Source organism: Candida tropicalis (genome assembly GCF_000006335.3).
Source record: "Candida tropicalis MYA-3404 genomic scaffold supercont3.4, whole genome shotgun sequence".
NCBI lineage: Eukaryota > Fungi > Ascomycota > Pichiomycetes > Serinales > Debaryomycetaceae > Candida > Candida tropicalis.
In genome coordinates, this window is record NW_003020056.1 from 1531923 (window position 1) to 1544647 (window position 12725).

General features: G+C 34.4%; 7 protein-coding genes across 7 annotated transcripts; 5 read left to right on the forward strand and 2 right to left on the reverse strand. All coding sequences in view use genetic code 12, as the record gives it.

Moving 5' to 3' along the window:
- Positions 1–75: 75 nt before the first annotated feature.
- Positions 76–690, forward strand: OCA6 (protein-tyrosine-phosphatase; the record flags this gene model as incomplete). The annotated part of the gene is made up of 1 exon (XM_002549331.1): positions 76–690. The coding sequence occupies one exon, from the start codon at positions 76–78 to the stop codon at positions 688–690; it is 615 nt and encodes a 204-aa protein (XP_002549377.1).
- A 20-nt stretch (positions 691–710) lies between these two features.
- Positions 711–3155, reverse strand: DOA4 (ubiquitin-specific protease; the record flags this gene model as incomplete). The annotated part of the gene is made up of 1 exon (XM_002549332.1): positions 711–3155. One exon carries the CDS (start codon positions 3153–3155, stop codon positions 711–713), a length of 2445 nt encoding a protein of 814 aa, XP_002549378.1.
- A 349-nt stretch (positions 3156–3504) lies between these two features.
- On the reverse strand, positions 3505–5202 carry CTRG_03676 (uncharacterized protein; the record flags this gene model as incomplete). The annotated part of the gene is made up of 1 exon (XM_002549333.1): positions 3505–5202. One exon carries the CDS (start codon positions 5200–5202, stop codon positions 3505–3507), a length of 1698 nt encoding a protein of 565 aa, XP_002549379.1.
- A 1386-nt stretch (positions 5203–6588) lies between these two features.
- CSK1 (mitogen-activated protein kinase) lies at positions 6589–7789 on the forward strand (the record flags this gene model as incomplete). The annotated part of the gene is made up of 2 exons (XM_002549334.1): positions 6589–6870; positions 6947–7789. 2 exons carry the CDS (start codon positions 6589–6591, stop codon positions 7787–7789), a joined length of 1125 nt encoding a protein of 374 aa, XP_002549380.1.
- A 474-nt stretch (positions 7790–8263) lies between these two features.
- On the forward strand, positions 8264–8671 carry CTRG_03678 (uncharacterized protein; the record flags this gene model as incomplete). The annotated part of the gene is made up of 1 exon (XM_002549335.1): positions 8264–8671. The coding sequence occupies one exon, from the start codon at positions 8264–8266 to the stop codon at positions 8669–8671; it is 408 nt and encodes a 135-aa protein (XP_002549381.1).
- A 493-nt stretch (positions 8672–9164) lies between these two features.
- Positions 9165–10172, forward strand: CTRG_03679 (uncharacterized protein; the record flags this gene model as incomplete). The annotated part of the gene is made up of 1 exon (XM_002549336.1): positions 9165–10172. One exon carries the CDS (start codon positions 9165–9167, stop codon positions 10170–10172), a length of 1008 nt encoding a protein of 335 aa, XP_002549382.1.
- A 456-nt stretch (positions 10173–10628) lies between these two features.
- On the forward strand, positions 10629–12713 carry CTRG_03680 (uncharacterized protein; the record flags this gene model as incomplete). The annotated part of the gene is made up of 1 exon (XM_002549337.1): positions 10629–12713. The coding sequence occupies one exon, from the start codon at positions 10629–10631 to the stop codon at positions 12711–12713; it is 2085 nt and encodes a 694-aa protein (XP_002549383.1).
- Between the last annotated feature and the right edge of the window lie 12 nt (positions 12714–12725).

The window sequence follows — 12725 nt, forward strand, 5'->3', positions numbered from 1 at the left end:
AGAAAGTCAAATCAATGAAGATTCATTCAACTTTGATAGAAGCAAATTCTACATCACGATCCATATAAAACAATAATGACACAAGTTATCCCAGAAACTTATATTCCTCCTCTTCGATTTAGTATGGTTCAACCAAATCTTTATAGAGGAGCATATCCAAGAGAAGTTAATTTTAAATTTCTTGAAACCCTACATTTAAAAACCATAATTTCATTAACACCAAATCCAATTTCACCAGAGACAGACCCCCAGCTTTATAATTTTGCAAAAGCGAATCAAATTCAACTTATTCATTTAGAATGTGCACAATCTGGTAAGGGTAAAAAAAGAGGAGTTCCATTAGATTACGAGATAACTATTCAAGCATTACATTATATAATTCATAGTCAATATCAACCAATTTATGTTCATTGTTATAATGGTGGTCAAGTGACAAGTTTATTAGTTGCATGTTTACGAAAATTACAATTTTGGTCTGCTATTTCGATCTTTAATGAATTTATTAATTTTACTACTAATATAACAGTAAATGATAGAAGCTTTGTCGATGGTTTCCATGGTGATATAAATATAAATCACGAAGATAAAGTTGATTGGTTATGGGTAGGAGTTAGCAAACACGTGGTTGGAAACCATCCTAGATTACGATTCATAGAAGAAAGCAAGGATAAATCTCTGAAATTTGTGTAAGTTTATATGTATATGAATGTCTATACTCTTTGGAAGAATAAACAGTAGGCATTTTTATTGACCACTTGAGATGGTGAAACATTGAAGGTGATTTTGGAATCGTCAAAGTAACACCAGTTTCGTTTCTTTTTAGAATCACTATGTTTATAAACATAAGCAGTATAATGACCTGTTGTCAAATTACCAAAATGGTTTGCAACACCAAATAGCTTATACTTGAATGGAGGTGTCTGGTTTCTCACAGGGAAAGATTTTAATAGTTCTTGTTCCTTTTCAATAGACATAGTGCTATTTTCATTAATTTTTGATCCAACATCTGGCCAATATGGCGTCATGTCCAAGACTTCATTAACCGGGTAGGTGACAAATGTCTCCAATTTATTAAACCCACCAGTGCTTGTCATTTTAAATCTATTGAAATTCACTATTAGCACCTGTGGTAATCTGGTTATGGCGATTTTCTTTGTCAGTTTTGTAAATCTCTTACATCTTGGGCAATACCATTTGTTATTATCATCTAACAATTCTGTAGTTACAAATTCCTGAAGACACTCATTTAACAGAACTTTGCCCGCGTTGTTTAACTTTTGAGGAATAGGTAATGAAAGAATTGAAAATGAATTATAAGTAGTTGAAGTGAATCCACATTCTAAACATTTCAACTGTGATAAATGCTGTCCTTGGAAATAATCAACAATCACTGAAAAATTTAATTTGAGATATCTTTCCCATTCTATTGTTGATGCTAATCTAACTGGTAATATCTCCCTACTCTTTTCCTGTTCTGGACTTAAATCTGTAATCATTTTACGTTCTTGAGGGTCCGTAATTGTAACATTGTTAAGATCTTCATGAAGTGCATCTAAAAGAAAATTTAAAAATTCGATACAATCTTGTTGATCATAAGTAAGAAACTGCTGCGAGGGAGATAAGGAGCCCATAATCTTTTTAAACTTGGAAGGGCTAAATGACCTTTCGTTGTTATTAAGCATATTCAAGATTAATTCAACAAAACTTGTAGTTAATTGACCCTTTGTACCCAATTTGTTGCTTACATTTATATGTTGTCTGTAAGAATGATCAGAAAAGGATTCTGTGATTGTCGGGAAAAAGAATGAAGTAAGTTGAGGTGTTGCAGCTAGGCATTGAACAACACAGTTCATGTAACAAGAATTTCCTAAATTAACTAAGCCAGTGGTATACAGTTCAAGAAATTGTGATTTCTTTGAGGAAATAGTAACTTCTTTGTTAATAGGACTAGACGATTTCTTTTCGGGAACATCAGGCAAAGTAGTTGGTGTGGTTACTATAGGGGTGGATGGAAGAGGGATTGATACAACCGAGGAACTTGGTGTTGATTTCACATCAACCTTAGGAGATGCAAATATACTTGATACACTCTTAACTGGGACAGGATCAAATTGATTCACTTTTCTATGCGATGGTTTTACGTAGTCTCCATTTTGCAATTTCTGGTGTGGTTGAGGAGGTGATTCTTTAGTGGCGCTAGATACATAATCACTGAATGATGTTAAATATTGACTTTCAGAAGCTTTGTCAACCCCATTTTGTACTATTGTTCTTTCCAAATATTTATCTCCAAAGACTTTATACCAATTCAAGACTCCTCCCGAAAGAAACAGGGGACATACTTTCAATCGTGAACTGATATATTTATTATTCATGAGAATCTTGACGAGCTTGTTAAAGGGATTAGTTTTTCCTATTATTTCCAATATACCAGAAAATCTATCACTTGATTCCGATCCAAAGTTATAATTGTATATCACTACCAAATCGTATTTGCGTCTATCCAAGAATTTTTTGTATTGTTCGTGGAGTACTGATGATTTTAATAACTTCTCCAATTCTTCATCGGTTGCAGTATCCGCTAATGATTCAACTATTTTAGGTTCAATATGTACCAAATCATTGAATTTTATGTGGTTGTTCAAATAGTCCTTTTGGGGTCTATAATCTATTAGTAATACTCTTCTTTTCGTTAATTCATGTTGTAGTTCAGTTGCAGTTATCCACTCTCGAAACACTTGATCTTGAATATGATTTGGTTGAGATGTTTCTCCACTTATTGATTTAAATCTATTGACTAAAGGATCTTCTTCCTTGGTATCAGATTTTTTGAAATGGCTAATAATAGTTTTAAACGTGCTCACTCTCTTTCGTGTCTGAAGCTGTAGTCCTGTCAAAATATCCATGGTACTGGGAGTAGTCTTTGATTTAATCAACTCCACGACCTGAATACATGTGTTATATGTGACATACGCCACTTCATAATCACAATATCCTCTCAAATTCAAAATATCAATTTGGTTGTCAAATAACTTCAACAAGTCCATAAGTATATTGAATAACTGTTGGAACGTAGGGGAATTGGATTTAATTCTATGAGTAAGTTTAAGGGCTATCTGATCTAAATCAGATGTTGGACTTGATTTAAATGGCATGGGTATAGAAATCAAACTTTTCCTTTTGAAATAAATATGCACTGGGCAGTTGGGGTTTGGGTAAATTGTTGAACTATAACTCCTAGGAGTCTGAATTATTAAGCTCGCTTTTTTTTTTTTCTCGCCTTCTGGAAGTACACAAGTTTACACACAATAGATAACTCTCCGACAAGGGAATAAATCTATGCGAATCGAACAAAACATCTTCCACCATGATATGGGCATGATAGCTGGAAGATCATATAGAGAGCTGTGATCAATATTTTCTACAAATCTTTTACATAGTAATCTTTCTTATATTTGGCTTGCATACAAACTTCTTTACGTGTAACACTAACCAACTGCAAACCTAGCAAATCCAGAACCAGATTCTTTCCAAGAAATTCTTTGGAACAGGGACAACGTAATCAAGTTCTTCTTGTTCAATTTCATCCAAATGAGTAATCAAGTCGATATTTTCAACTGGAATAACCCAGTCGGTGTCACCAAGAACCATGCGAGAGTAGATAACGTGACCGAAATACAAAACGACAACGATTGGTAAGGTAATATAAGCAGCCAAGAAATCACCAATGTTAAAGTCAAAGAAAACAGCATAACCATTGGTAATGATAATGATGGATAAGAAGATAACAACAAAGTAGGCACCGAATGGAAGCAATTTTGATCTGTATGGGAGTCTATCCATAAGACCATTCAAAACAACGGCTTTTCTCCAACGAATGTAGGCAACTCCAACGGTAGCCCATCCAATGAAACCAGAAATGGTGGAAAGATTAGACAACCAGGTGAAGACAGTAGCAGAGGAAGATGACACATTCAAGTAAGCCAACAAACCAAAAGCAGATGAAACGGCAACAGAGTAGTAAGGAACACCGTATTTGTTAACTTTGGCAAAGATCTTTGGAGCATTACCACGTTCAGCCATGGAGAACAACATTCTAGAACTGGAGTATAAGAAGGAGTTACCGGCAGAAGTGGCAGATGACAAGATTGCTGCATTGATGACATGATCCAAAGCGGAGATACCAGCATTTTGAATACCAATTACAAATGGAGAAGCAGAAGCGTCATATCCACTACCAATTAATCTTGGATTGGTGGAACTAACAATAACACCAATGATTAAACTACCAACAACGTAAAAGAAGATCAATCTGTAAATGAAACGACGAGCGGCTTTACTGCCGTTTTGTCTTGGACCAACAGTTTCACCAATAGCAGTGGAAATCAACTCTGGACCAGTGATAAATGAGAAACCAGATTTAATGATGGCAGTCCAAAAACCCAAGAATCTACCTGTTGATCCAGACACCAAATACTGACTGAACGCAAACCCGTCCTTCCAGTATCTGAAACCTAATCTGTCGTGATTTGGTGCTCCACCAAGCATGATTACCAAACCGGTGATAATCAAGATAATAAGAACAATAACTTTAATCAACACTAAACAGTATTCAGTTTCCCCATAAAACTTAACGGGTAAGAAGTTTAATGCAACAATGAATCCGAGAAGAATTGTGATCCAAACGGCAATAGGAACAGCAGTGGTCCAGTATTCAATAAGCATGGCAGCAGCTGTAACTTCAGCACCCACCAAAATACTAAAAGAGTACCAGTAGTTGTAACCAACTGCAAAACCAAAGGAAGGTGAAAGATAGTCATTGACAAAAGCAATAGGACCATTACCTGGGATAGGGCGGAAAAGAACAATCTCAGCAAAATATTCCATGACATTGTAGACAACAACAGACATGGTTATAAAGGCGAGTAACAAACTGGCAGGACCACAGGTAGCCAAAATCAAACCAGATCCAAGGAACAAACCAGTACCAATAGAACCACCAAGGGCAATCAATGACAAGTGTCTACTTTTAAGACCTCTAGCAAGGGTATCTGGACCCAAGGCAGGGTCTAATGAAGTTTCTGAGATACTTTCATTACCTTTTTCTTTGTATGGCATATTTTTTTCTTCATCAGAGCGTTGATAGCCCGATTCATGAATTGAGGATACAGATGTAATCAAGTTAGCTTCTTTTGCTCCCATGTTGGATTAGTTGAATAGTTAGATGATTTGGGTTTTCTTTTTTTATTATTTATTTATTGCTAATTTCTAATTTAATTTAATTATGAAATCAAAGATCCTTTTATATACCCCCATTGAATGCCAATCATTTATATATATATACATATTTTATAAAGGTTGCTAGTTATCTACTATCTTGACTTTAGATTATTGATAATGATTACACAAAAGTACGGAAGCGCGCAAAATAAAAATAATAAAGTAGGCAAGAAATTTTGCAGACAAATTTTTACTCTGCCCATAGTAACTCCTGTATATTACATAATAATAAGTAGGTTACTTTTTTTTTTCTTGTTTTAATGCCAAGCAGATATCAATCAGTGGAGAATAGATATATTATTGAAACCAACACCAACAACTTCAATCAAAGTAAAAAAGAAAAAATCGTACGGCAATTTAATAATATCTATCCCTAGCTTGGATTTGTCAAACTAACGGGGAGTTGATCAAAGTATGACCCATTAATTCTTAATACTTGCTTACATGGGATACCCCCTCTTTGGTAGTTTTTTAATTCAATCCGTTTTTAGTGGATTGAGGATTAACTTTCTTCAAAAGTTGACAATTCGGAGTACCATCGCCGCTTTTCCCAACCACGAGTAATCGATCGATGTAAATTTTCAAACTTCAATTAAGTGGTTTTATCTTCAAAAGGAATGGTTGGTCCGAGATTAGCCTTTTATGATACCTGTTTTTGTAGTTTGATTCTAACTGACACAAAAGATCCTATTCAAGTTTATTATATCACCTAATTGATATATACAGTCAAATTCCCGTGTGAGTTATGAATTCTTGACGCTATAGGAAGTTTGAATCACTGGTTTATTATTACTTGATAAGAGAAAATATTGCCAGCTATTGGAAATAATATGTGTAAAGTACACATCTAAAATTGGATTCATCGCTTGAAGAAACCTCAAGAGAAATATACAAGCAGTGAGGAGGAATGTGTAGTGTAATTGAATTGGCAATCGATAACGAGAAATGGACTTATTGAGCGTTTCTAGCAATATTATATTGGTCCATTTCTACCCCACACAAGATTATACGAAACGGCTGTTCCTATTCATTTTTAAATTATAACTAGAAGTCCATTAACCCCTCTCTACTATTAAATTTAACTACTATATTGCTTTATTTGTGTGTCATATTTTGCTTTCTTTTTTGTGATGTTCTCAATATGTTTTCCCCATGAAATGGTTTTTCTTCTTTATTTTGTATTGTAACAACCTTTATAGGTACACAGAGAAAAAAAGACTAAAGCACTACAAAAAAAAAAAAAAATCAAACATATCAATCTTTGCAGCCATCAATAAACAGAAAACCAATCATTTGTTACCACAGTAAATGACATCAATCAAAAGTAAAACTACTAATCTAAAGTCATGCTCGACCTACACAGACAATGAGAACCACTTTCTAGTAGATTCAAGATATGAAATAGTGCGAGTGTTGGGGAAAGGTTCATATGGTGTTGTCTGTTCTGCCATTGATACTAAGAGTTCCAGTTCAGGAATGGAACATAAGATAGCTATCAAGAAGGTCACTAAAATATTCAACAAAGACATACTATTAATCAGAGCAATAAGAGAACTAAAGTTTATGATGTTTTTTAGAGGTCATAAAAATGTATGTATTAAGATCACACCAAATCTATCACAAAACAAGCATTACTAACTGTTTCTTCTTCTGTTCAATTTTAAAGATAGCAACACTTCTTGATCTAGATGTCGTTTACGTTAAACCATATGAAGGGTTGTATTGTTTCCAGGAACTCGCAGATTTAGATTTGGCCAGGGTATTGTATTCAAATGTACAATTCTCAGAATTCCATATACAAAGTTTTATGTATCAAATTCTATGCGGATTAAAGTATATCCATTCAGCTGACGTAATACATAGAGATTTGAAGCCAGGAAATATTTTGGTCACAACTCAAGGTACTTTAAAAATTTGTGATTTTGGTTTGGCAAGAGGTATTAATCCCAATTATTTCAAAAATCGTTCACCCACAATCACAAATTATGTTGCAACAAGATGGTATAGAGCTCCTGAGTTGATTATGTCGACTAAAAGTTACACCAAAGCAGTAGATATCTGGGCAGTGGGTTGCATTCTTGGAGAACTCTTTGGAAGAAGACCATTATTCCCTGGTAAGAATCTGCATGAACAAATCCACGAATTGTTTAAAATACTAGGTAATCCTCCCATGGAGACCATCAAAAAGTACAATTGGAAAGTAGAAGGGTTACTTTGGGTTAAATATAGACCGGCTAAATGGAAGAGTTTGTACCCCTTTGCTCCCTTAGATGCCATACAACTATTGGACAAACTTTTAAAGTGGGATTACAAGGCAAGATTAGACGTGGAAGAAATATTGGCCCAGAGTTTCTTTAAGAGTTTACGTAATGTTTTTGAAGAACCATCCAGTAAAAATATATTTGATTTTAGTTTTGAGGAGAAAGGAAGAAATATTCCACAAATGAAAGAAGTTCTTGAATCAGAAGTTAAGCATTTCAAAGAAACTTGTAAAGCCGGAATTGAGTGAACTTGAAAAGTTGCCAAAGAAATTTTTCCGTCAACCATATTTCATGTGGGGGACATTCGGATGCGAGAACCTGAAAAAAAAAAAAATAATGATAATATAAATACATAAATTCCTAGAAAGTACAAATGAAGAGAGTATGAGGTCATAAATAAGCGAAAAGAACGTCTTAGTCCCCTCACATTATGTGCCCGATAGTAAAATTTTCTTTTTATGGTTAATGATACAAAATTAAAATAGAGAAAGATTCAATCATGTAGTTTCGGGATGTTTAAAATCAAATCACATGCCAAAACATTTTAAAGTACTGGTAAGTTGAATATTTAGAACTTTGTTCCCCGAGGAACTCGGAGTAGCTATAGAGTTTATATATATATATATAAGAGAACCACAATCTCGTCTTGTTCGATTGATTTTATATACCAATTGATATACACAATAATCTCTCCTTTAACCAAAAGATAACAACTTAACATCATGGCCGTTGAAACTCACCCAGACTTCCAAATCATTAAATTTGTCCTTCATGTTGAAGGACAAGAACCGAAAGAGGTTCAAGTCAAAGATGCTGATGAGATCCACATTCAACTTCCAGGTGGTATTAAATATTACATGACCTTACACTTCCAAGTTAAAAACAGAAGATATGAAAATGTTAAATATATCCAGGTTGTCAAGAAAGCCGGTATTACTATTAGAAAGAATGAATTAGAAATTGGTTCTTATGATCCTTCTGAAGAAATCTATACTAAAGATTTCCCAGAGAGTGATACTCCAGGTTCCTGGTTAGCTAGAGGTAATTATCAAAATGTTTCGACATATTATGAAGGTGACAAAGAATTATTTGCTACACCATGGACTCTTGAATTAGTTGCAAAAGCTTAGACAAAATACATATCTTAAAATAGCAGTTCGTACATATTAATGGAAAAATGTCAAATTGATGGATAAATACATTCTCGACGATAACCCAAGAAACTCAGTAAGATAAATTTCCTAGGTAAAAGAAAAGCAATCTGTTGCCACACTTTTTCTTTTATTATCGTCTCTTTCTATCTTTCTTGTATTATTATTTTCATCTACATATGCTGTGTAAGAAAGTCTAAATGTACACTATGTAACAACTAGTGTGGTAGTTTGCTTCACTCGGAAAAGATTACGGTCGGGCGGTAAATCGTGGGCCAGATGACTGAGAGTTAGATGGGGAAAAAAAATCTAGTTCTTATCAAAGCCACCCCCCCCCCAGCCCCCAGCCCCCAGAACTCTTTTTCTGTCTCAGCAATTCGTCGCAACTTCTTCTTTATTTCATCGTGGTTTGCCACTATAATACTAAAGGAATTACCGCTTTGTCTTCTTCAGTTTTAATTATAACAAGAGAATGAGCGTTCGTTCTGCAACTCATGCTGGTACTTGGTATACCAATAGTCCGACAAAATTAAGAAAGCAACTAGACGAGTTTTTTCATAAAGCTAAATTATTAAAATCACCCATTAATGGAGACGATGCTAGCAATGGAGTCGAGGGAGCAAGAATTCTTATTGGTCCTCATGCAGGTTATGCCTATTCTGGAGAAAGATTGGCAGAAACATTCAATGCCTGGGATACTACAAAAGTGAAACGAGTATTCTTATTGGGACCTTCCCATCATGTGTATTTCAAAAGTTATGCAATGCTTTCCTCGTTTGATTATTATGAAACACCTTTGGGTGATATTCCAGTTGATAAAGAAATCATAAAAGATTTGATCAATAAGAAATGTTCAAGGGGTCCTATTTTCAAGTATATGTCTGATGAAATTGACGAGGATGAACATTCATTTGAGATGCATGCTCCATTTATTCGTTATAAAGGTGAGTCTTCTCCGCATGGTGTTCCAAAAATTATTCCTATATTGATTAGTGGCATGGACGAAAAGTTGCAACTGGATATTGTTGATTCTTTGCTCCCTTTTATGGATAATGAAGAGAATCATTTTATAATAAGTTCTGATTTTTGTCATTGGGGTTCAAGATTTGGATATACAAAGTATTTATCATCTAGTGATGTGACATTGGATAATTTGGAAGACGAAATAACCTCCTTAGGAATGTTTCAGCGCACAAAAGGGTTAGAAATATACAAATCGATTGAATTATTGGACAAGTTGGCTCTTGAAATCGCTTCGACCGGATCATCTGCTGCATGGAAGCAATATATCGATACTACGGGAAACACTATATGTGGCCAAAAGCCAATTTCAATAGTTCTTAAGCTATTAGAAAGATACCTGAAGTACACTCCTACTGACGGTAATGTTTTCAATTGGATTGGATATTCGCAGAGTAACCCAGTTCATAAAAGCAGTGAAAGTAGTGTTTCATATGCTTCAGGGTACGTCAAGCTTTAATTATGGGTTACATGAAATTCGGAATGGCGATTGTTTGTATGCTTTCGTTTTGTTTTTGTTGTTGTTGTTGTTTTTGATTTTATTTTTGATTTTATTTTTGGTTATATGTTTTCTATCATTAGATTATATAGGTGGTTATGGGTTTGATTATACTAAATTTGAGTTATTTTATTTCAGAAAGAATTAAAGGAAGTAAGTTGGAACCAAGTCGCGTCTTATGTAATCGTTTCTTCTTTTATTTTTTTTTTCTATAAAGAAAATCTTCGGTTCAATTTTTCCCTCCCTCTTTGTAGCATTTTAGTTTTGTCTGCGTTTTTGTCCCCTCCTACCACTTCTTCCCTCACCACTCCTTTTTTTTTCGTTAATAGCTGATTTTTTTTTTCCAGATCGATCTACTTGTTTTGAATTTGTATCTATATTTGATCGTCTTTTAACCATCAGTTGTCATTAATTAACATGAGTGATGGTAAATTATTTACAAGATCGAAGAGTTCAGAATTGCGTGCAGAATTGGAGCAGGCATTTAAGAAATCAAAACCAGTTTCAAGGGTCATATTAGTTCTTAAGAAAGTTTTGGCAAATATTATTTTTAACAACCATGAAATAGCTTGTTTAATGAAAGATATAATCCCATTAATGAAAATTGATGATCTTGAAGTGAGAAAATTATGTTTTGAATTCTTGGTGGCCTACGCTGCATCTAATCCTGATGGTGACGATGCTATCCCGTATCTTTCTCGATTTCACAACGATCCAACTCCGTATTTGCGAGTACTAGCACTTAAAACAATGTCATCAATTAATAGAAAGGAATTTATAGACTTGTCCATCACATCGTGTAAGAGACTGTTGGTGGATTCGGACTCAGAGGTTAGAAAGTCCGCAGCTTTTGCTGTAGCAAGAATTTCTCAACATGATGCCGCTAGAGCCGAGAAGGAAAACTTGGTCCAACAATTGAATGATTTATTGTATGATTCAAATTCTTCCGTTGTATCAAATGCATTAGCAGCATTAAGCTCGATTATAGAAAGTAATCGAAACTTGAATCTAACCATCGACAAGAACCATGCATTAACTTTGATTAATTTATCGAGTTCGGCAAATGAATGGCAACAGACATATATCTTAAACGCATTGATGGCATATGTTCCGCAAACTGATGATGAAGCCTTGGATTTAATTGAGTCAGTTTTACCTGCATTACAACATGAGAATTCCTCGGTGGTGATAAATGCAATCAAAGTTGTTATTTATTATTGTAATTATGCCAGAAATCCCGAGTTACGTCTTCCTGTGCTACCCAAAAGATTGGGTAATTCCCTTGTATCTTTGTTAGCAAAACCATCTGAAACACAGTTCCTAGTTTTAAGAAATGTCATATTATTATTATTGGGAAGAAAAGATTTAGTCAGCTTTGATGTGGAAATGTTTTATTGTAGGTATGATGATCCTATATACGTTAAAGACACCAAACTTGAAATTATTTACTTGTTGGCAAATGAGTCAAATGTTGGACTGGTACTTCGAGAATTAGAAGAATATGCCACTGAAGTCGATGTATCTATGGCAAGAAAGGCTATACGTGCATTTGGTAATCTTGCTGTGAAACTAGAAAATGCTTCTGAAGAATGTGTTGAAGTAATTTGTGATTTGGTATCTAATGGTATCTCCTATATTGTTCAAGAATCCACTATTGTCATAAAAAATATTGTTCGTAAGTATCCTGGAAAGTTTGAATTTGCTATAAACGAGTTGATCAAACATTACCATCTCATTGATGAGCCAGATGCCAAAACTGCTTTCATTTGGATTATTGGGCAATATTGTGAAAGTATTAAAGAATCCAAAACTATTTTGGAAGATTTCATTACTTCTTTTAAAGATGATCCTGCTGAAGTTCAATATGCCACCTTGACGGCAGTAACGAAATATTATTTAAAGTTCCCAGAACAAGGTGAATCTATTGTTTTAAGAGTGTTAAAATGGGCTACAGAAGAGGTTGATAATCCAGATATTCGAGATCGTGGATTTATCTACTGGAGATTATTGTCTTCAGAAAATGCCAGTGGTCCAAATGGTGAATTTCAGTCAAACACCAAAAAGATTATTTTAAACGAGAACCCAGTGATTAATTCAGAGAATGATAATATTAATCCGGAAATACTTGAAGAATTGGAGTTAAACATTGGAACATTGGCATCTATTTACTTGAAACCCGTTCAGACTGTTTTCCGATTGGCTAAACCTAAGTCGCTTCCTTATAGTCCTTCCCTTCAAAGACGTAACCTGTTACCCAACCTTCATAGTAACAATTCTAGACTGACTAGTCGAAGCCTGAAAGAAAATTCCCCAAGTGTTGATGTTGGTAGACGTATGTCTTATAGAAGAACCAACAGTGATAATTTAAGTACTAGAAGCAGTAACAATAACAAATATCCAGATGATAGAAAAGCATTACATCCACAACCCCCACAGAAAGAAAACTTGGCTAAGAAATTTTCAAGAAAGGCATCTTTTATTACAAACAAAATTAAAAACTAAATAAAAATCTAC